Raw genomic sequence first — 22,786 nt, 5'->3', positions numbered from 1 at the left:
GAGAAGGGGGGGGGGGGACGGAGCTAAGCATGGCCACAAAAAATGCATTCCAAAGGGCACGTGGCCGTACAGCCAGGCCCATCTGGACTGGGCACTTGTGCATCGCCCATAACCTGCATAAAATTGCACTGGGAGTGATTCCACGGGCCAGCCTTGCCCAGTGTGTTAGAAATGGCTGCCCAATGCGTCTCTGCATGACTTGCCTTCTTCCAATCAGCAGGCAATGCCTGGTCAGTGTTGTTCTGAAGGCAAGTCATTTTTAAGTCCTCTGTACTGAAAAGGGGTGAGTGGGTGAGAAATGCCATGTCCATTTCCTTTAAAAAAAAATTTGTTAAAAAAAAAAAATTTGTTGCGAAGTCGCAGCTGACTGATGGCGATCTCTGGAGGGTTTTCAAGGCAAGAGACGTTCAGAGGTGCTTTGCCATGGCCCGCCTCTACATCGTGACCTTGGTATTCCCCCACCCAAATACTGACCAGGGCTGATCCTGCTGAGCTGAGATCTGACAAGACTGCTGCATTTTCACTACAGCAATCTAAATCCCCTCCCCCAGCTAATTTCTACAACCCATATAAATTACACCAAGAAGCAGGGCTATTTTTGGGCAGGAACGCACAGGAACGGAGTTCCGGCTGGCTCCCAAGTTGGCCACGCCCAGCTGGAACTCATTAGCATAATAAGCCACACCCAACAGCAGACACTCATTAGGATTGGCTACAATTAGGGGTGTGTGGCCTAACATACAAAGGAGAGTTCCTGCTCCAAAAAAAGGCCCTGGGTTTTGACCACAAACAAGGTAAACAGAATAAGAAGCAAAAGGTGGGTGCGGCTGGGTGACCACACTTCTGGTAACACGGGGGTGTGGCCTAATATGCGAATGAGCTGTGCTGTCAGGGGCGTGGCCTAATATGCTAATTAGTTTCTGCTGTTGGGTATGGCCTATTATGCTAATGAGTTCCTGCTGGGCTTTTTCTACAAAAAAAGCCCTGCTAAGAAGCATTTATTTATTCTGCTTGTGAGTCCTGGGAAATGGGAAAGGAAGATCTGAAAGCCTTCCCCCCCTTCTCTGCCTTCACTGGGCGTAGAGATACCCTCAAGCCTCTCTTTGCAGCCTTCTTGTTGCTGTTGTTCAGTTGCAGAGTCGAGTCCGACTCTTTGCAACCCCCTGGACCACATCACTCCAGGCCCTCCTGTCTTCCGCCGTCCTCTGAAGTTGGCTCAACTTCATGTTCGTTGCATCTATGACACTGTCTAACCATCTCATCCTTTGCCGTCCCCGTCTTCTTTGACCTTCAATCTTTCCCAGCATCAGGGTCTTCTCCAGTGAGTGCTCCCTTCTCATTGGGTGGCCAAAGTACTTGAGCTTCAGTTTCATTATCTGGCCTTCCAGGGAACAGTCAGGGTTGATTTCTTCTAGGATTGACTGATTTGATCTCCCTGCAGTCCAAGGGACTCTCAAGAGTCTCCTAGCCAGCTGTTATTTTGGACTGGGATGGGTCAGTTTCAAGACCATTTGTCAAAGGGCCCTTCTAAAGGAGACCAGGGATTCAATCCACAATGGGGCCTTCTGCTTCAGATTGTACAGCCCAACAGCTGCTGCAGAGCTCAAGCCAGCAATCCTGAAAACCAGGTGCCAATCCCCTGCACAATGCAGGATTCTGACCAGAGGAGGAGACTTGCTGGCATCTCCCAGATTCCTTTTTGCCCAGGAAATGGGGTGCCAACCCCATGCCCCCAGGTCCTCCTTCTGTACTGCCAGTCCTTCTTGCCCCTGACCCGAATCCCACCTACTGTCTCCTACCAGATTTTGAGTCCACGTGGAAAGATGTGGATCATGGACAGGCACGACAGGATGGCAGCTGTCTTGCAAATAAGAGCAAAGAGGCCTTGCATTCTGGCAACCTCGCTGTTTTAAGCGTCCCGCAGAAAGCTGAATTCAGTGCAACGGCGTTCTTACCTGTTGGATGTAATGCCCTTGCACGGAGGTCATACCGACGGCTGGACCGGTGGGCTTCCCACTTGGGCTGGCAGAACTAGGCCTGGAAGGTCAACAGATTGAGAATTCAGACGGGGAGGCTCCAATAAGCAACGTCTGAATCATGAACATATATGAGCTCAGTAAGGGCACCTGCAAATAACGGCACCTTCAGACGCTGTGAGTAAGTAATCACGAAGGCACTGGGCTTTGAGTGAGAATCTTTACTCCCACAGTACACTTATTAACACCTTTGTCACTTCTTGGGGAGTTAGATGGGGCCCCTTACTATTCAGAGTTCAAATACAAATTAATATTAGCCCTATTTCCATTTTTATATAGGTAATACTGTGAGGGGCCTTGACGGCTACTTTCGACCTGTCTGTCCTCTGCAAACTTCCAATACAAGGCCGGCTCAACATCCCCACGAGCTGAACCCAGCGACACCGGAGAGACCCAGCAGCTATCTCGCTTCTTCTTTTTTGCTAAATATTTCCCAGTCTGTAGGGAGAGCTGGGCCCTGTCAGCTGCCTATACCAGAGGAACAGACCAAGAGGAACCTGGGATCATCCCCTGTAGAAACATGGACCAGTTAGCTACCTCCTGGTCCAACCCTCACCCATTTCCCCCATTCTATAAAAGAATCTGCCTTAGGCAGATATGCCAACGGCCCGGGGAAGAAAATGTCCTGTCCGTGTATTATGTCTCTTGTTAAAGGGATGGGACATTTTTCTCCAGGCTGCTGGCAACCACAATTCTGCTACCTAGTGGATAGGGAGCACCCCTTTGGCCTAGACCACTGGGGGGGGTAGAGGGGGGGGAAAGCCAAGTAAGAAGAGGCGCCTCCTTAGAGATCTAGGGGTGGATGGTAAAAAGGAACACTTACCGCTGAATTATGCCAAGATCAAGATTACTTTGTTCACCAAAAGATACACAAGTGGAATACAGAGAACAGGCGAAGGACCTTGTGGAGAAATGTGTTTTAATTTGGAGGTCTGGGCTGTACAAAACCTTTACAGTTAAGTTTTAAAAAGCTTTTCTTAGCAGAGAACAGGCGCCGGGGGGGGGGGGGGGGGGAGGACTGCACCCAAAATGCTTTAGGAATGGCTAATGGCTTTCCTGGCCGAGACAAGGGAAGGTCAGCTCACGCCGCCAGCCGGAAGCTGAAACCTAGCAGGGGCACGGAGACGTGGGGGTGAATAAACTGAGATATTAAAATCCCTTGGCATGGGGTGTGTGTGCGCGTCTCTTTGAATGACTCCATCTGCTACGGAGCAGCAGTTCTGCCACAGGGAGCAGGCAAAGGGCTGGCTGCCGGAACAGAGGCACCACGATAATGGGGATGGTGCATTTACCCCTTTCTTCTGCATGCCTCCATCAGGTCTTGACAAATTCTGAGAAGACAGATTCAGGTGGGTCACCGTGTCGGTCTGAAGCAGCAGGACGGAGCTTGAGTCCGGGGGGCCCTTTCAGAGCAACAAGGTTTTTTATTCAGGGTATAAGCTTTCGTGTGCCCGTGTACTTCTTCAGACACCAAAGTGTGCACACACAAGGAGGCTCGTACCTGGAATAAAACTTTGTTGCTCTCATACCTGGGCTCAAACTTTGTTCAAATTCTGAGAGACTGTGACTGACCCAAAGACCCCCGGCAGTTTCACGGCAGAGCGGGGATCTGTGGTAGAGGGGACTGGATGAACGGTGCTAGCGGGAGACTGACTTAAAGCGGCGTTTCCCAACCTGGGGGACTCGGCACCCCAAAGTGGGCCACAAAGTGTCTGCCCCTCAAAAATGGCCGCCCCAATGTTCCCTCTAAGCTGTGGAGTCTTGTGAGCAAAAATTATATTTTGTGAGCTACTGGCATTAAAGTTGTGAGCGAGCAGTTTGGCCACTGCATAAATGAGTCTGCTCTGGAGCCATCCCTTCCTGAGCGAAGACGAAAATGTGTGAGCCGGAGGCTAAAAAACTGTGAGCTAGCTCACCCTAACTCAGCTAAGAGGGAACATTGCCCCTGCCCTTCCCCTTGCTCTCTTTTGTATCTTGGGGAGCAAGCTCTGACCCCGGAAACAGGACCTTTCATTCCCCCCACTTCACTGCACATCCGTGTCGATCGAGTGAAATGTGTCCCGATGGTCGCTAGAATGTGCGAGAACCTCAGGGGGGAATTGGAAGGACTCATGGAGGAGGAGTGGGTGGTCAAAGGTGGGAATGCAGCCTCCAAGTGCAACGGCTGTGTGTGTTGGAATGCCACTTGCTTGGGGTTCGTGTAGCAGGCCTGTAGCTACAGTGGGGCATTTGGGGGCCCTGCCCCCTTAATTAAAAGCCACGCCCCCCACAAACAGCCATGCTGGAAACCTTATTTTTGAGGAGAGAGAGACACACACACACACCGGCTGCCAGGGCGGGGGCACCGTGACTTGCCTGCAGGCCTCCCTCTCCCTCCCACTGTGGAATTTGGGGGTGGGGCATCATGGGACCCAGGAAAAGGCAGCTCAGAGGGCATCTAATTGCCTTCAGAAGGCATTTAAATGCCTTTTGAGTTCCCTTCCACCGGCCAAGAAAGCTCAGAATTTGCATGTTTCCCGAAGGTTCATGGGAATGCTTTGGAAAGACCCACCATGACCTAGGTGCTATACAGCAGGACTGGGCTAGCAGAAAGGGGGGGGGGTCTGTTGGAGATGTACTGAAGGTGCCACTCTAGAGTGGAGGACGAGGAGATTGGATTTATACCCGGCCCTTCACTTGGAGTCTCAGAGCGGCTTACAAACTCCTTCCCCTCCCCACAACAGACACCCTGTGAGGTGGGTGGGGCTGAGAGAGCTCTGACACAAACGGCTCTTTTTCAAGGACAGCTGTGCCAGAGCCTGTGACTGACCCAAGGTCACATCAGCAGGTGCAAGTGGAGGAGTGGGGAATCAAACCCGGTTCTCCCAGATTAGAGTCCACGCACTTAACCACTACACCAAACTGGCGCACTTAACCACTACACCAAAGTGCCCCTCTAGGCTTTCTTGCCCTGTGGAAGGGAACTTTAAATGCCTTCTGAAGGCAACATTTAAATGCCTTCTGAAGGCAATTCAAATATTCTCTGAGCTGTTCCCCCCCCCCAAGGAACTAGCATGTTTGCTGCCCTGTCCCACGAAAGGAAGGGCTAGAAACAGGCATTCAGATTAATTTAATTAACTGTAATTTGACTGCCCCCTTGAAAATTTAAAGGCCCCTCCCCCGGAACAAAAAACACTGGCTACGGGCCTGGTTCACAGTGAGAAAAAACGGCGTCCTTTGTTGGTTTCTCAAAAACACCTGGTTGGCCACTGTAGGAAATGGGAGTGCGGGACCAAGCGGGTGCCAAGGTCAAAGGCTGCCTAGGGCACCAAAAAACAACAGCCCATCCCTGGGCCAGCCCTGGATGGGTCACCATGCTAAGTATATTTTGACTGGTAGGTCAGCATAACCAAAAAGGTTGGGAACTGCTGGTCTAAAGGACCTGAGGGGGGGTGTCTGTTGAGAGGTCGCCCTTCGCCGTGAACGAGTACCACTCTCTCAGAGACCGTCCGGCATGAAGAACAGAGACTGTACCTGGAGAGGAGTGACACCCCCATTCTGGTATGGAGACCCCGCTTTTCCAGTCCCCGCTGACACCACCATTGCTGGAGAGGACAACAGCCTCCCCACCCCCAAACCCCTGAGCCAGAAAGACCTACGGTGTATGCACCAACTTGACCAAGCATAACTCTACTGGAATGGCCCCCAAACAGGAGACCAGCCTGACCTTCGTGGAATGGTCCACAGGACACAAAGGAACACCCTTCTCCATTGTGGCTGGTCTCAAGCAAACATTTGGGGCTACTGGATTAAATTCTAGCCCTGGGTATCGTCCCGTGATTCTTCCAAACGTTAAGTTACTTCCAGCTGTAAGTGATTGTCTCCTTTCCCACAGTGCAATAAAAGAGCTGCGGTTTAAACTTGGGAGAGGTGAGACCACTGCCTCGTGAACAGGATCAGACACTCAGAGACAGCTCTTCTGGTGGCCATGCAGACACCTGACACTGTAGAGCTGAAATGGACAGGAGGCGCCAGCCGGGGAGGAAAATCCTTGAGACAGTATTGCAAAATAGGAAGAGACAAAATTAAACTTACATTTCCCAGATACGTATTCAAAAGGAGGCCCCCGGGAAGCGTACATGAGTGTCAAACTCGAAACTGGAAGAGCCAGGTTCGATTCCCCACTCATACCATGGAAGCTCACTGGGTTTGGGCCAGTCACGCTCTCTCAGTCTAACCTACTTCACAGGGTTGTTGTAAGGATAAAATGGAAGTGAGGAGAATGATGGTAGCAGCTGTGGGTCCACTTTCAGGAGAAAGGTAGAGGAGGAGGAGGAGGAGAGGAAAAGGAGAAGATTGGATTTATACCCCGCCTTTCACTCGGAATCTCAGAGCGGCTTACAAACTCTTTTCCCTTCCCCCTCCCCACAACAGACACCCTGTGAGGTAGGTGGGGCTGAGAGAGCTCTTTCGAGAACTGCCCTTGAGAGAGCAGCTCTGACAGAACTATGGCTTGCCCAAGGTTATCCAGCAGCCGCAAGTGGAGGAGTGGGGAATCCAACCCGGTTCTCCCAGATCAGAGTCCGCGGACTTGACCACTACACCAAACTGGCACAAATGTACCGCCACAAAAAATCCATCCCTAAGTCCACCAAAAGGACAGTCAAAAGACGGGCATGTGGTATACTGTCCTGCTTCCAAAAGTATCCTTGTCAGATAACTAAATCTTCAACTGGTAAATTATAATACTTATAGTGGTTCATAAGATCCGTAATGTAAAGTTAGAGCTAGATCCCAAATGGCTACTATTGGATTCACCTTCTCATAAGGATACTGAGACACCAAAGCTGAAGCTCATTTCAGCTTTATTAGCGACAGCAAGTTTGTGTACTGCAGCAAACTGGAAGAAGGATAAACCTCCAAGTTTAACACTGTGGAAGGTTAAAACTTGGGATCTGATGGTTATGGGGAAGATCCCTTTAACGGTTAACCCTACAGGTTCGGATTCTAAGTCACCTCAAGTTTTGGACAAGTGCGATGCCTCTTATTTCTTATTTGGAGGGAACGAAATGTCATAAAGGTGGGGAGAGGTCCCCCCCCCCAATTTTTGCATGGTTGTTAAATGTGTATCTCCTGCAATAGCGTATTGTATTTTTTTGCTTGTTTTATAATTAAATTGGGTTTTTTTTAATTGTAAACAAAAAAAGTGGGAAATTATCATGATTTTCTGTGTGTATTTAGTACATGCGAGTGTAATTGCCTCTCAATAATCATGTTTCCTATTTTGCAATACTGTCATACAGATTTCCTTCATCAGCTGATGTGATGTGTCCTGTCTGTTACAGCTACACAGTGTGGTGCTTTTTAGTATTTTCCTCTTTCTGTTTGTACACATTGAGTTCCATAAGGTGTTAAGGCAGAAGCATTACACACCTGTAAGCATGCGGTGACGGTATGGATCCTCCAGGAGGCATGTTCTGTTTACCATCGGTGAAATGGAACCCTTTCATTTCCACGTGAGAGGACTGGGGAAAGCAAGCAAGCAAGGAAGTGGATTATTTCCTTCCAATTTTACACCAGAGGGCCACCCACAGAGAACATCCCTCTGCATTCAGGCCTGTCCCAGACTTGAGGAAAAAGCCTGCTCTGGCATTAATTTTTGTCCCCTCTTGCCATAAGCTGCTTTGAAAACACAACCGAGAAGCACCAGGCTCACTTTGAAATAAGTACATAATAGTTGCTGTAGATTTTCTGGGTTGTGTGGTCTTGGCATTGTAGAACCTGACATTTCGCCAGTAGCTGTGACTGGCATCCTCAGAGGCATAACACAGAAAGATGGAGTCCTCTCTGTGTCAAGGTGAGAAGAAGATTGGCTGTTGAAATTCTAATTTTATCTGTAGTGCTACTGTCAGATGTAGAGCCTTTTGTGTTTTTCAGGACAGGAAACCATGCCCTATTTATTTTTAAACTCTCTTCTTTCCTGTAGAAATTGTGTTTATGTTTATGAATTTCAGTGGCTTCCCTACATAATCTGACATGGTAATTGGAAGTGTTGTCCAGCCTTTCAGTGTCTTGGAACAAAATACTGTTTCCTCAGGAAAGATCCTGCATTAGCATGTTCATAGCCTGGGGAATCCTACAAGATAATGACTCAGCCCTACCTCAACTTCTGGAGTAGATATAAATTACCTGCCTACCATTTTTCTTCTCACCTTGACACAGAGAGGACTCCATCTTTCTGTGTTATACCTCTGAGGTTGCCAGTCACAGCTACGGGCGAAACGTCAGGTTCTGCAGTGCCAAGACCACGGCCACACATCCCAGAAAATCTACAGCAACTAATGAACTCTGGCCGTGAGAGCCTCCGACAACATAAGGTACATAGTAATTCAGCAAACAAGCAAGCAAGCCCCTCCTCGTTCATATCCGAGGCTGTGACGGAACATAAGGGAGAAAAGATTTACAAAGATGGACGAGGAGCCGGCTGGATCCGACCAAGAGGCAGAGGCCAAACGAAGGCAAAGGCAGCTGCACTTTCGCACCACAGACAAAACAAAGCGGACCAAGGTAAGGGCCAGGGAGCTTTAGGAGACTGCAGTCTTCCCTCCCAGGAGGAAGAGGAAGAGACTGGATTTACACCCCGCCCTTCACTACCCAAAGGAGCCTCAGAGCGGCTTACGATCTCCTTTCCCTTCCCCTCCCCACAACAGACGCCCTGTGTGAGGTAGGTGGGGCTGAGAGAGCTCTTTCGAGGACTGCTCTTGAGAGAACAGCTCTGAGAGAACTTGTGACTGACCCAAGGTCACACCAGCAGCTGCAGAAGAACACCACAACAAAGACCGGCTGGGCCCCAGATGTCACTCAGAGTGGCCGCTGAAGGGTCCTTTCCCCTGCCAAAAGGAGGCGTGGCTCCTAGCAGTCTAGACTGCAGCACGCCGGTGTCAGAAGGGGGTTGCTCTGGAGAAGGGGATGGCTGTCCTTAGGATTGCACGGCGGGTTGTTTTAATCCCTCAGAAACTGACTTGGACCAAACTTGGCTATGGCTGCAGCAGAGTTAGGATTCCCTGAGGAGAAGCCAGAAGGGGCTAATTTGGGAGATGTACACCCCGCCTTCTGATCAGAAGGCGGGGTGTACATCTCCCAAATTAGCCCCTTCTGGCTTCTCCTCAGGGAATCCTAACTCTGCTGCAGCCATAGCCAGGTTTGGCTTCCACACCCCAACTTTCTGAATGCAGTTCTGTTCCATCAGCAGGTTGCCTCCCGTTTTCATTTCCAAAGAAAGGCCAGCCGGGAGGGAAGAGGAAAGCAGGTCTCCACCATAGCTTGTGTCCAGCACCTGGTGGACAGAGGAGGAACTGCCTCGGAACATGGAGGTTCTATTTACAAGACACGGGTACCTGCCATAGATAGCCCTATCATCAGGTATGAACTGGTTTAACCCTACAACCTTCCGGAGGCAAGGGCTCTGAGCTCTTGCAACTCTATATCAATAAGGCTCTGTTTAAGCAGAGTAAAGACCTCAAGCTCTGACCGGATGACAAGGTCACTCAGGTTAAAACCAATAGAAGTGATTTTCTAACTCATTTATGTCAGATCCGGCCCTCTTAACAAATGAGTTCGACACCCTTGCTTTATGACTTCTAGCGTCATGGGAGCGGGTGAAAAATTCTCCCATTTGTAACTCCACAGAAGATGAAGAAGAAGAGATTGGATTTATACCCTGCCCTTCACTACCCAAAGGAGTCGCAGAGCGGCTTTACAAACTCCTTCCCCTCCCCACAACAGACACCCTGTGAGCAATGTTCCCTCTATGCTGTGGAGTCTCGAGAGCAAATATTGGCATTAAAATTGTGAGCAAGTGATTTGTCTACTGCATAAGTTAGTTTGCTCTGGAGCCCTCCTTCCTGAGCTAAGATAAAAATGTGTAAGCCGCAGGCTAAAAAACTGTGAGCTAGGTCACACCCACTCAGCTTAAAGGGAGAACTGCCTGTGAGGTAGGTGTGGCTGAGAGAGCTCTGACAGAAACGGCTCTTTTTCAAGGACAGCTGTGCCAGAACTATGGCTTGCCCAAGGTCATCCAGCAGGTGCGAGTGGAGGAGTGGGGAACCAAACCCGGTTCTCCCAGATTAGAGTCCACGCACTTCACCACTACGCCAAACCACTACACCATAAACTCCTATCGTGCCCTCTCCTTAGATGCCGTTTCTTAAACAGCCCAAGTCAAGTTTAAATGGCTCAAACTACAATGTTGCCCAGAAAGCAACGCAAAGCCAATGCAGGTGCTGGAATACACATGGAACGGATGCTGCACAGTCAAATCCTGCACTTCAAGTCTTCAAGGGCGGCCCCACGCAAAGCGCACTGCAACCAGCAAGCCTCAGGTGTAAGGAAAGATGGATTAGGAAAGGACATCAAATGCAGAGACGGCTGTTTTTAACACAACTGAGCAACTGATGTGCGCCCTCCTGGTGGTTCTTACCTCCCTGCTCGTGGCCAGGACAGACGGCTGGGAACCCGGCGAGAGGATCCGACGAGGAGCTCCGACAGGCAGATTTTGGCCCTGGGGGAGCTGGATCGACTGCGGCAAAATCAGGGGCTGCTGACCAGAACCGTAACGGGGCATCGGGAGCTGGGAGCCAGGCATCGGCATCGTGAGCTGCATGTTAATTGACAGACAGTTATGGGAGGAGGTGCCGCAACGGGAGTGCTTAAACTGTGGAATTCGCTGCCAGAGGATGTGGTGACGGCCACAGGAAGGAACAGCTTTAAAAGGGGATTAGATAGATACGTGGAAGGTTTATCTCCCCCACCCGTCCACAGCAAAAATATAGCAAATTGAAAGACAAAACAAAACCTGATCATTTGTAACTAGAGATGTGAAGACCCGGAAAAAAACGGAAAAATTTGGGGGAAAACCGTTTTTTCCCCTGTTTTTTTCCTGAAGCCTTTTTGTTTTTTCCCAAAAAATTGGAAAAATTGAAAAAAGGAAAGAAAAGAAAAAAAATTGATTATGGAACGTTTTATTTTAACATGATGAATAAAATATTTTAAGACCAGGTGTTCAAATATTTTCCAAATCATTTCTAAAATATATATATATGGTATCAGATTGATTGAAAATAAAAAGGTTTCAGTTTTGTTTTTGCATGTGGGTGGGTATTCTGTTTGTAATAATTGTTTGGATACACTATATTTTTAATATGCTAGTTGTGATAATTTCATGCCAAGTAAAAATGTCCATAGTCATATTTTATGTTCCTAAAGTAACAGAATGACTTTCAAACTAGAAAAGACAAAAGAAATGCTAATGTAGCATTTTTTTCCATTTTTCCGAAAATTTCCGTTTCCCCCCGAAAAAAACCCGGGGAAAAAATGGTTTTTTTTCCGAGCTTCAAAATTTCCGGAAATTTTACATCTCTATTTGTAACCCTGTAATGGTACTCAGAAACAATGTACACAGGTCCAGGTATGTAGTGATTTTTTTGTGAACCGTATAAAGAACTCCTGGTCGCTAATTCCATTCTCATCCTAGCTAGTCGCTGTAAGATTGAAGACCCTGCATGACTTCTGTGCTTTGTAATGATGAGAGGATTCAGCCCCAGGCTCAGCTTCTCAAGTTTCTCCCAGCTGCATTTATTTACAAGGCTCTCTCAGGACAAAAAAGGCCCAAAGAATAAGCCGTGCACCACCCTCTCTTAAATTATCTTCAAGCATTTAGTATCACACTTTCAAAGCTCCGTTATGGTTCTATCCCCGAAAGCGAATCAATAGATCTTCAGAGGAGCCAAAGAAAGCATGCTGGCCATCACAGCTGGATCCATTACACCTCTTTGAGCCACATTTCAGAAGGCAAATGAGAAGCAGCTTAAGAAACGGGACTCAGCTGCTGGTGAAATGGTCTACACTGGCAGGCCCTGGTGTGCGGATACCATGAATCGCAGGTAGGCCTTTTAGCTGACGGTCAAGTGCAAGAAATCCCACCTGTTCTGCGGACATCCAAAATGTCACCACTGGGGATGGGAGGTTTGTGCTTTGGAGGTTTTCATGAACCCCAGACTATGAACTTCTCCATTGCACAAACTGGTTCGTGCTTCGGACGTTCGTCCCCGTTCCCCCCCGGAAGTGAGCCTTCAGGGCCCAACTCCAGGTCAGGTCGGCTCGACTGAGCTCCAAAGAGTGAGGTCCAAAGGCTCAATCTTGGAGCTCAGTCTAGTCGGGTGTCCCGACTCGACCGAGCTCTCAAAATGAGCCCTGAAGGCTTTTATAGGCCTTCGGAGCCCACTTCCGGGTGGAGCCTGCCCATGTAAGGACCTGACCATATAAGGGCATATAAGGCCTATAAATGCCTTCAGAACTCACTTGGGTCAGGCGGTCATGGGCCAGTGGTGAACTCCGACGGCATTTAAATGCATTTGGAGCTCACTTACGAACCCGCCCACGAACCTCCATGAAAACACGGAGGTTCATGGGTGGCTTCCGTGGGACGAACCAGTCTCCCAAACCCCTGGTTTGTCCTTCACGAACTGGCCCGGTTTGTGCCGAACCGGGGTTTGTAAATGTTTCGTGCCCGCTCCTCGTCGCCACCAAAGACCAGCTAAGCTGACTGGAAAGACATAGCTCTCTGCCTCAACTTCTAATTCTGCTCCCCCCTCCCCCAATTTTGAGAGAGCAGAGAAATGTAAAAGACCAGCACAGGAGACAGAGAGATTGCAGTGTGACCCCTCTCTGTTGAAGACACAAGACCTTTGCGCCAGTCATGAGAACTCTACACTGAAGTTCTCTACACCGAAGTCCCATTACTCAGCATGCTTCATTTCTTTCTAGAAATGGACACAATCCAGAAGTAGTTTACGCTCTTGCTTCTTAGCCTAGAGCAGGCGTGCCCAACCTGCAGGCACCTCTGGAATTCTAACACAGGGTTAGTATGGGCAACGCCCCCTCTCTAAGCTGTGGAGTCTCGTGAGCAAAAATTCTACTTTGTGAGCTACTGGCATGAAAGCTGTGAGTGAGCGATTTGGCTACTGCATGCGTCAGTTTGCTCCGGTGCCCTCCTTCCTGAGCGAAGACAAAACTTTGTGAGCCGGAGGCTAAAAAACTGTGAGCTAGCTCACACTAACTCAGCTTAGAGGGAACACTGGGTTATGGGCACATCCTCAAAATGGCTACCATGGGCGGTGGAGCCAGTTGCAAAATGTTAGGGAATGAGATTATGTGTAAATCGTATCACTTCACCTTGTGGAGGAAAAGAACTCTCGGACATCTATAGTATGGATACACAGGGCTCAGGGGCTGATAGAGGCAGGACAGATCAGGTATCCCGCATTACCTTAGGGAACAGCAGGTTAGGGACCTGTGAGGGGATCGAGGCCAATATCCCAAGAGACAGCCAACCCTATTTCAATACGCTAAGTTTCTTGGGTTTAAGGAAGAGTCACCCTAGGCAATGCTCCCGCTAAGCTGTGGAGCCTTGTGAGCAAAAATTCTACTTTGTGAGCTAATGGCATTAAGTTGTGAGCAAGCGATTTGGCCGCCAAATGATTTAGTTTACTCTGGAGCAGTTCCGCAGGGCCTGCAAGATGGAGCTCTTCCACCAGGCGTTCAATTAGGAGCCGTCCCGGGGCGGGGGGAGAATGCCCCGCCCCTGGAAATCTTAAAGCAGCCTGAGCCACCCATACAACATTAGATCGGGATCGACCATTAGGATGGCACGGAAGTCTGACCGCCATCTTAGACGTAATGTTAAATCGATATCTGTTATTGGAAACTGGATTATAATCATTAGCACCTTTTAATATTGTTATTGCTATGGTTGTAAGGTTGCTATTTTATGCACTGTAGTTTTTATGTTGTTGTAAGCGCGGTGGCTCAAGTGGTTAAGACGCTGAACTGCAGGCTGTGGAAGGTCGGTAGTTCAACAGTTCAAGACCCGGGTGCCGCATGACGGAGTGAGCTCCCGCCTCTAGTTCCAGCTCCTGCCAACCTAGCCGTTCGAAAGCAAGAAATGGCAAGTAGATAAATAGGTACCACTTTGGTGGGAAGAAAACAGTGTTCTGTGCGCCTCGGTGTTTAGTCATGCTGGCCACATGACCACGGAAAACGTCTTCGGACAGCGCTGGCTCTTCGGCTTGGAAACGGAGATGAGCACCGCAACCCTAGAGTCGGATTCGACTGGCTTTCGAGCAAGGGAAACCTTTACCTTTACTTGAAGCAGCCCTGAGCCGGCCATGGCTGGGAGGGCGGGGGATAGATAGATAGATAGATAGATAGATAGATAGATAGATAGATAGTTTTTAAGACGGGCAAGTGCTGACCTGCGTGAGCTGCGAATCCATCATCTGTGAAGCTCCCATCCCGGGCGCCTGGTTTATCTGGCCCTCGTAAACCAAGGCCTGGCTTCCATTCACCGTCTGGTAAGGAGATCCCGATTGCGTTTTCACCATCTCCAAGGGCTGCATGCCCGGAAAGGCGGAATAGGGGGGCTTAAGGGCAGTGCCCCCTGTCAGGACCATGGTGCTGGGCTGGGACAGGCTGGGGTGCATGTAGACCTGAGACCTACAAAAGACAAACACACACACACACACAACGGGACTCAACACTGAGGGCTTAAATTCTGCATACCGATTTAGCTCCGGGATCAGCCAGATGAGGTTAAATCAGAAAACCGAACCCAGAATGCCTTGGAACAAAAGTCATTTCGCCCACCAGGGGAGTCGCCGGCCTTCACAGGGGTTGCCCGGAGATCTCCTGGAATGACAACTGAGCTCCAGACTAGAGCGATCAGTTCCTCCGGAGAAAAGGGCTGCTGCTTTGGAGGGCTGAATCTATGGCAACGTAACTCACTGGGGTCCCTTCCAACGTTCCCTCTAAGCTGTGTAGTCTTGTGAGCAAAAATTCTGCTTTGTGAGCTACTGGCATGAACGTTGTGAGCAGGTGACTTGGCTACTGCATAAATTGGTTTGCTCTGGAGCCCTCCTTCCTGAGCGGAGACGAAAATGTGTGAGCTGGAGGCTCAAAAACGGTGAGCTAGCTCACACTAACTCAGCTTAGAGGGAACATTGGCTCCCTTCCCTCTACAACCCCTCCCCCCCCAGGCTTCACCCCCAAGATCTCCGGGAATGTCCCAAGCTGGAGTTGGCAACACTACACACTTGCCCTCGGTTCTCAGTGGGGCGGTTAATCAACCTATTTGGGCTGAACGTCCCCTTCCCACGCAAATTCTTTTCCATCGAGCACACTGGAGAGGTCAGGGACCGGATCGAAGTTTCATCCTCTGGGTTTAAGTCTCCCAGCGCAAGACTAGAAGGTCCAGCCCCCGATGACGGGAGGGGGACCCCCAGCGGAGCCCGGTTCTGTTACCTGAAGGGCTGGATGGAGCTGTAGATCTCCTGGGACTGGGACACCGGAAGGCCCCCCCTCAGTCCCAGCTGAGCTTGAGCTTGCAGCGACGTGTGGAGCGACAGCGGGATTTGCTGAGCAGCAGCAGCCTGTGGGGTGGGGGTGGGGAAATAAAACAAGCATTCAGAACCAAAAGGCACAAGGGTTTTTAACAAAAAAATCAGAGAATCCTAACGACCCTTCCTACAACTTTACAGCAGCATTTCCCAAACTGCCGAGTGCTGCCTGGGACCTCCATTTCTCCCATCAGAGGCAAGCTGTGAAAAGAGTAGGCAGAGCGCTCAAATAAGAACACCAAGCCACTGTAGATCTGTTTTGTGTGAGCAACCAAGCCTTGTCCTAGCTCATTGTCGACCCAGCGACTCGAAAGCTTCGGCGAGTAGATAAATTGGGGACCACCCGTAAGGGGGTGGGCACACCCCTCCCTTCGGGAAGGTGTTAGCTGCCGAGGCAACTTCTGAGGCGTGGCGACCGGAAAGACGAAAGAGCTGTGTCGGCTTCCCTGCAGTGGAGCGAGTCGGCCAGGCAGTGTCAGTGTGTGGCTGCACAACATCAAGAAGCCAGACGTCATCAGCCACCCGACAAGATGCCGTAGAAACACGATTGACCCAGCCCGCAGATGAAGCCCGGCTAGCTGCAATGTGTGTGTAATTAATGCTGTATGTTTGTCTTCCCTATCCCCACCAAATATTGTTAGTCCAACTGTCTCAAGAGTAACTGTAAATCGCTCTGAGCCCGCAGGTATGTGGGAAAGAGCGATCAATAAATCGGAAGCATTATTATTATTATCATTATTATCATTATTATCATTATCATTATCATTATTATTATTATTATTATTATTATGCCTGCATCTGCGGCTGAACGACCCGACTGCACGTGAGCTGGAAGCTGTGGCAGGATGGAGGGGAAAAGACTGTGCACTGTCCTAAACTCTTTGAAAGAACAATAAAAACAGATCTGACAGGCTGAGCTTCCTTCCCCACCATCCTCCCCACCCCCTTTCAGTGAAGGCCATTCTGAAGGACTGAGAGAACTGAAACATGCAGTGGGGTCTGTGTCAGCCTCACCAGGAGCCACTGATCAATTTCTCATCATGGCCAACTCAAGCTGAAACCCTGCAGGCCCTGATGTCTCAAAAGCAGGCAGGACAGCAAACCGGGAGGGAAGCTTGCTCCTCCCACGGGGCGGGACCAAGCGCTTTGTCATTTACATAGCCCGGCCTCCAAAGCAAGGGGGAGGAGCCCTCAGCTCCTGGATGACTTCCGACAATGGAACATTTCTGGATATGGGGCTATTTTTGGGCAGGAACGCACAGGAACGGAGTTCCGGCTGGCTCCTGAGTTGGCCACGCCCGGCAGGAACCTCATTAGCATAATAGGCCACACCCAACAGCAGAAACTCATTAGGATTGGCTACATTAGGGGTGTGTGGCCTAACATGCAAAGGAGTTCCTGCTACAAAAAAGGCCCTGGGTTTTGACAACAAACAAGGTAAACAGAATAAGAAGCGAAAGGTGGGTGTGGCTGGATGACCACACCTCTGGTAACACGGGGGTGTGGCCTAATATGCTAATGAGCTGTGCTGTCAGGGGTGTGGCCCAATAGGCTAATGAGTTCCTGCTGGGCGTTTTCTACCAAAAAAGCCCTGATGGTGGTGGTACGTGTGCCATCTAGTGGCCGCCGACTTATGGCGACCGTGTAGGGTTTTCAGGGCAAGAGACGTTCGGAGGTGGTTTGCCACGGCCCGCCTCTGCGTAGCAACCCTGGGCTTCCGCGGTGACCTCCCCTCCAAATATGAACCAGGGCCTACCCTGCCTAGCATCCGAGATCTGATGAGACCGGGCTAGCCTGGGCTGTCTAGGACAGGGCAACTTTCCCAGGGAAGGCTGGGATCGTCCACATTCCATTGGTGTATCTCTTTTGAGTTTTGGGACACTCGCAGACTTCATCTTCGGGCAGCTGGCATCCGGACGTGAACGTCAACACTCCCTGCCACCTACACACACACCGAGGGGACGGGCGCACCAACTCACCTGTTGGTAGCTCTGCTGCTGAGGTATTGTCTGGGGGACGAGGCGGGGCTGGCTCGCGAAGACGTGCCCATCTAAGTAAAGGGGTGGGATGTGGTTGCCTGGAATGAGGGAACGGAAAAGGAAGAAGGCACGGCATCAGAGGTCATTTCGGGGGGGATTGCGGGGGATCGCAGTTCCCCCGGGTGAGGTACGGGGGGTGGGGCACATGACGAAGCCCCGCCCCCTGCTTCCGGCCGCCCCGCTTCCGGCCCTCATTCAGCCAGGAGGAGGCAGGAGAAGAGGGAGGGTAAGTTGCTTCCTCCCTGCCTCTCCCCATCCCTGCCTGCCTGGGGCCAGGGAGGGCCTTCGCGGGGCTTCCTTGCACTCCCGCCGGCCTTGCAGGTCCACCGCCGGGCCCCTCATGGGGCTCGGCAGTGGAGCTGCAAGGCCGGCGGCGGCGGCCGGGACCGTTGGGGGCGGGGTGTGTGGCCTTATGACACACTTCCGGTGATGTCAGGGGGTGTGGCCTTATGAGACACTTCCGGTGATGTCAGGGGGTGTGGCATATGCTAATGAGTTATGCTAATGAGTCCCCCTAGCTCTTTTTCTACGAAACGACCCCTACACGGCATGAATCGCGTTCATGCTGGAAGAGGTAAAAACGACAAAAGAATTCAATGGTTTTCACAGAAGGGAAACCTTCCTTTTCCTCACTCTCAAATTGTAATCATGGGCTGTACAACCCCTGTATTGTTATCTACGTGCTGGAAGAGGGGCAAGTGAGACGCTTGCCCAGCTATCCCACGCGTTGGGAATCCCACCCCCTCCCGAACTCCAGAACCCTGCACTTTGCCATTATGTACCTGTGTGTGTTGACAAGGAGGAGGAGGAGGAGGAGATTGGATTTATATCCCCCCCTTCACATGGAGTCTCAGAGCGGCTTAAAAACTCCTTTCCCTTCCCCTCCCCACAACAGACACCCGGTGAGGTAGGTGAGGCTGAGAGAGCTCCGAGATAAACTGCTCTTTTTCAAGAACAGCTCTGACAGAACTACGGCTTGCCCAAGGTCATCCAGCCAGGGGCAAGTGGAGGAGTGGGGAATCAAACCCGGTTCTCCCAGATTAGAGTCCGCGCACTTAACCACGACACCAAACTGGCTGATGTCAGGGTGTGTGGCATATGCTAACGAGTTATGCTAATGAGTTCCCCTAGCTCTTTTTCTACAAAATGACCCCTGGTAAGTGCACTATACACCGTTCCCAAAACACAAGCCTCAGATACAAGATGCCATCCCGAGAGACCCAAAGAACCCCTTCCTGTTTCTTAACTCGGGTATTTCTTCCCAGACTGGTGAGTGAGGCGTCAGTCAAGTCTCTCAGTCGGAGAATCTCTTCACGCCCTCCTGCTGGGGAGTGCTCAGTAGGATCCATTGGAAACATCACAGAGACGACTTCGGAGCCACCTGCCTTCGGCAACAGGCCGATCACACACTAGCCATCCACTGGGGTCTCGCTATAAAATGCCACTACCGGAGTTCAAAATGGGATCGGCCTTCCTGCTATCAGTGGCAGGCTGTCAGCGATGAAGGGACCGGTGCACACGGCACAAGAACAGGACAATGTGGCAAATGTGGGGTGAATCACACAAGATCAGGAAGCAATTCTTCTCCAGGCCAGTTTGGCTGGAGATCCTGGAGGTTTTTTGTCATCTTCTAGGCACTGGGGGTGTGTGTGGGGGGGGAGGTATTTGTGAATTCCCCACATTGTGCAGGGGGATGGACTAGGTGACTCTGGAGGACCCTTCCAACTCTATGATTCTATGATTCTAGGTCCAGAACTTTCAGTAATGAAAGGCAAGTTTATAACCTCTATGAACACAGAGAAAAAAACTCACGTTATCTACACAAAAGCCAGAGACAGGAAGCTAGGCAGACTGGCTAGTGGGGTCCAGGGATGGACCTCCAGTACGGTCTGCCACTTTTCTTGCTATTCACACCAGTTTGGTGCAGTGGTTAAGTGTGCAGACTCTAATCTGGGAGATTAGAGTCCCAGATTAGCAACATTCGTCTTCCTGAGCCAATCCTTATGCTGCTGTGTCTTAAATGATGAAGCGGATGAGATGCATGGTCCAGGAAATTTGCTGATGCAAATCCCACTTTGCTCAGGAACTCACCCAGTGGCCCTTGGCCCAAATCCCGTCTCACTCACGAACTCCCTAGGTGGCCGCTGGCAAGGCACGGTGTCGCCACCCCCCCCCCACCCCCACCCCTTTGTAAAAGACAATATCTGGTGTACAAAGGAGAAGAGAAGACCCTGAAGGGGGCAGCAGGAAGACAATTAAATAAGATAGTGAAGACAGCACCTTCTCTCTCCTGTTAAGTGCTATTACTCGTCTCCAGATAACTACTGTTAAGGCAATTTCCCCTTTCTCCTCAGAAGTCTCTCTCTCTCTCTCTCTCTCTCTCTCTCTCTCCTCTTAGGGCAATTTCCTCTTTCTCCTCAGAAGTCCTTCACTCAGTCTCTCCTCCTTCCTCTCAAGTATGTTAGTTCCTAAATAAAGTTTTTGTTGTTGTTCAGTCGCACAGTCGAGTCCGACTCTTTGCGACCCCATGGACCAGATCACGCCAGGCCTTCCGGTCTTCCGCCGTCCTCTGAAGTTGGCTCAACTTCATGTTCCTTGTATCTATGACACGGTCTAACCATCTCATCCGCCGTCTAACCATCTCATCTTCTTTGACCTTCAATCTTTCCCAGCATCAGGGGCTTCTCCAGGGAGTGCTCCCTTCTCATTGGGTGGCCAAAGTTAAAATAAACTTTTATCTACTCTTTAATCAGGTTGTGCACCGTTGCTGTGCTATTGCTCTGCCAACACCGACAGCGATAAAGGGATAAGAATACTGGCCTAACCTTTACAGGGTTATCATGAAGAGAAGCATGATAACAAACATGCAGCATTTTGAAAACTAAACACACTATATGAACGCTAAGTCACATTATAATTGTTAATCGGAGTGTAAAATGTGGACCATACACAGTAGAATTTTTACTGCAGGGAGGAGAGAGAATCGTTGGTTGCTGGGCAACCTTACCAGACAGTGGTCCTTTCCGCACTTGGATCTCATCTCTGGTTCTATCAAGAATTTTTACTGCAGGGAGGAGAGAGAATTGGTGGATGCTGGGAAATCTTAACAAGCAAGTGGTCCTTTCCGCGCTTGGATCTCATCTCTGGTTTTATCTGAGTTCAACTCGCTAGTCGCTACACAATACCTTGCATTTATCCCTGGTTATAACAGCATCCGTTTATCCTGGGACAAGTGTGGGGCGAAACTGGGGTGTCCTCAATGTAACGTGGAAACAAAAAATAACCCCGAGATAATTACAGGGACGAACTCGAGTGGAGTGCAGAATGTAAGTTCGGGGACAGGGATGATTTTGCGGTCTAGTGCAGAAAGGACCAGTGAGTGATATACCTGGAATCGAAGCAGATGGTGCCACGGAGGCCACGGGCATTGGTGGCACAGACACGCCGCCAAAGGAGCTGTAGCTGACCCCGTTGGAAGCCCCGACACTGGAAGGAGGCTGGATGCCAGAACCGGCGCCTCCGGGAGAGCTCTGTTCCGGTAGGCTTGGAGAGTTCTCCCAAGCTTTACGTGCCGACTCCATCTGCAAAGAGGAAGAAAAAGAGAAATCAGGGCCCGAGGCTGCCAAAAGAGAGGGGCTTGTCTTGCATCCCGTCCAGAAGCTGGTGAGCATCAACCAGGACTTGTGCAAGGCTCAAAACAGCAAACAGAACATAGAGGCATCCTTGTTATCCCAAGAGGCTTAAACCTCCGTGATAGTCTAGGCTCCAGCTTTCAATTAAAAAATTTCAATTTCCAGCTTTCAATTAAAAAATAATCCCATTTGAATTCATTCACTTCCAGGACTAGCAACGTTTAAACTTAATTCCATTTCTCGTTTTATGACTTTGAGCGTACCTTGATTCATACTTCTCACATTCCGTTTTCCGATTATGTGTACCAAACAGTTTTGGCCTTTCCTTTTGCATCCATTCACATCAACAACAGAATGTCCTTATTAAGAACGGGGCTACTCGTGCTTGTTCTCAGCTCTTCCTCAGTGGCTGATTGGAGTGCTCTCCGACTTGGGGGGCGGGGTGTGTATAATGCTCTTCCAGCATTATATCCTTTTTTCCATTTTGGATGGTCTTATCATAAGGTTTTGGCGGTATGAGATGACTTATTCAAACATCTGCAATTACTTGTGCTTAGATGTTTCTTTTTTTATAGCAGTAGAAAAGAGCAAGAGTCCAGTAGCACTTTAAAGACTAGCAAAACATGAGCCACAAATTTTGTTAGTCTTTAAGGTGCTACAGACAGACTAACACGGGTGCCCATCTTGGTCTTTTTTTATAACCTGCTATGCTCAAAGAGGAGCTGCGGTGGCTCAGGTGGTTAAGACGCTGAACTGCAGGCTGTGGAAGGTCAGTAGTTCAGCAGTTCGAGACCCGACTGTGCCGCATGACGGAGTGAGCTCCCGTCTCTAGTTCCAGCTCCTGCCAACCTAGCAGTTCGAAAGCAAGAAATTGCAAGTAGATAAATAGGTACCACTTCGGTGGGAAGGTGACAGCATTCCGTACGCCTTGGTGTTTAGTCATGCCGGCCACATGACCACGGAAACGTCTTCGGACAGCGCTGGCTCTTCGGCTTTGAAACGGAGATGAGCACCGCAACCCTAGAGTCGGATTCGACTGGCTTTCGAGCACGGGAACCTTTACCTTTACCTTATGCTCAATGAGCCTCAAGGCTGTTTCGTATGGACTGCAGACGTCCTACCCCCCAGCCTGACACAGAAGTTCTGGTTCCAACACGACACTTTGATCAGCTCTTCCTCCTCCTTAAAATGTCACTTCCCCCCCACAGAGTACATGTAGCCCCTTGCTCAACAGTCGAGGGGCCCTGGTTCCAAACCCCGTCATGGTAACAGAAGCTGGTAATTCTTTGAAGACCCATGTCTCACCTGGCTCCTGTAAGATTTGGATCTTAAGGTGTTTACAACTGCCATCTGCTCCCCTTACGCTGCTTTTCGGCTGTACTCTCAAGCCATAACTGGTAAACGGCTGGATTCTTGTGGCAGTGACATTTCCCTTCCCTTGAAAACTCGCATGCAAAGCTTTTGCAAGGGCCCAGCAGACATGGGCTCTGGTTCATACCTTTACTCATGCAGGCCAAACCCCTTTGTTTTTAAGAATGACACCTTTCCAACATGGCTTGCTTCTCAGCATTCCCCGCCCGCCCCCCCGCCAATAAATACAAATATTGCAACTCTGCATTTTTGCTCCTGGGACCGAATCTGAATTCTAA

At 50.0% G+C, this 22,786-nt stretch overlaps 1 protein-coding gene across 1 annotated transcript in view; it reads right to left on the bottom strand.

Annotated features, from left to right (window-relative positions):
• Window positions 1–1,934: 1,934 nt before the first annotated feature.
• Window positions 1,935–22,786, bottom strand: part of PRRC2B (proline-rich coiled-coil 2B) — an 82,864-nt gene continuing 62,012 nt past the window's right edge. Inside the window, exons 23-29 of the mRNA XM_015409628.1 lie at window positions 20,894–21,086; window positions 17,446–17,543; window positions 15,372–15,499; window positions 14,327–14,567; window positions 10,495–10,671; window positions 7,449–7,540; window positions 1,935–2,037 (exon numbers count right to left, since the gene is read on the bottom strand). Coding sequence (XP_015265114.1) covers window positions 1,935–2,037; window positions 7,449–7,540; window positions 10,495–10,671; window positions 14,327–14,567; window positions 15,372–15,499; window positions 17,446–17,543; window positions 20,894–21,086 — 1,032 coding nt within the window. The remainder of the gene's footprint in view (window positions 2,038–7,448; window positions 7,541–10,494; window positions 10,672–14,326; window positions 14,568–15,371; window positions 15,500–17,445; window positions 17,544–20,893; window positions 21,087–22,786) is intronic.

Source organism: Gekko japonicus, unplaced genomic scaffold (genome assembly GCF_001447785.1).
Source record: "Gekko japonicus isolate JY-2015 unplaced genomic scaffold, Gekko_japonicus_V1.1 scaffold2764, whole genome shotgun sequence".
NCBI lineage: Eukaryota > Metazoa > Chordata > Lepidosauria > Squamata > Gekkonidae > Gekko > Gekko japonicus.
The sequence above is the reverse complement of the archived record's forward strand: the minus strand, read 5'-3'. Positions and strand labels throughout refer to the sequence as shown.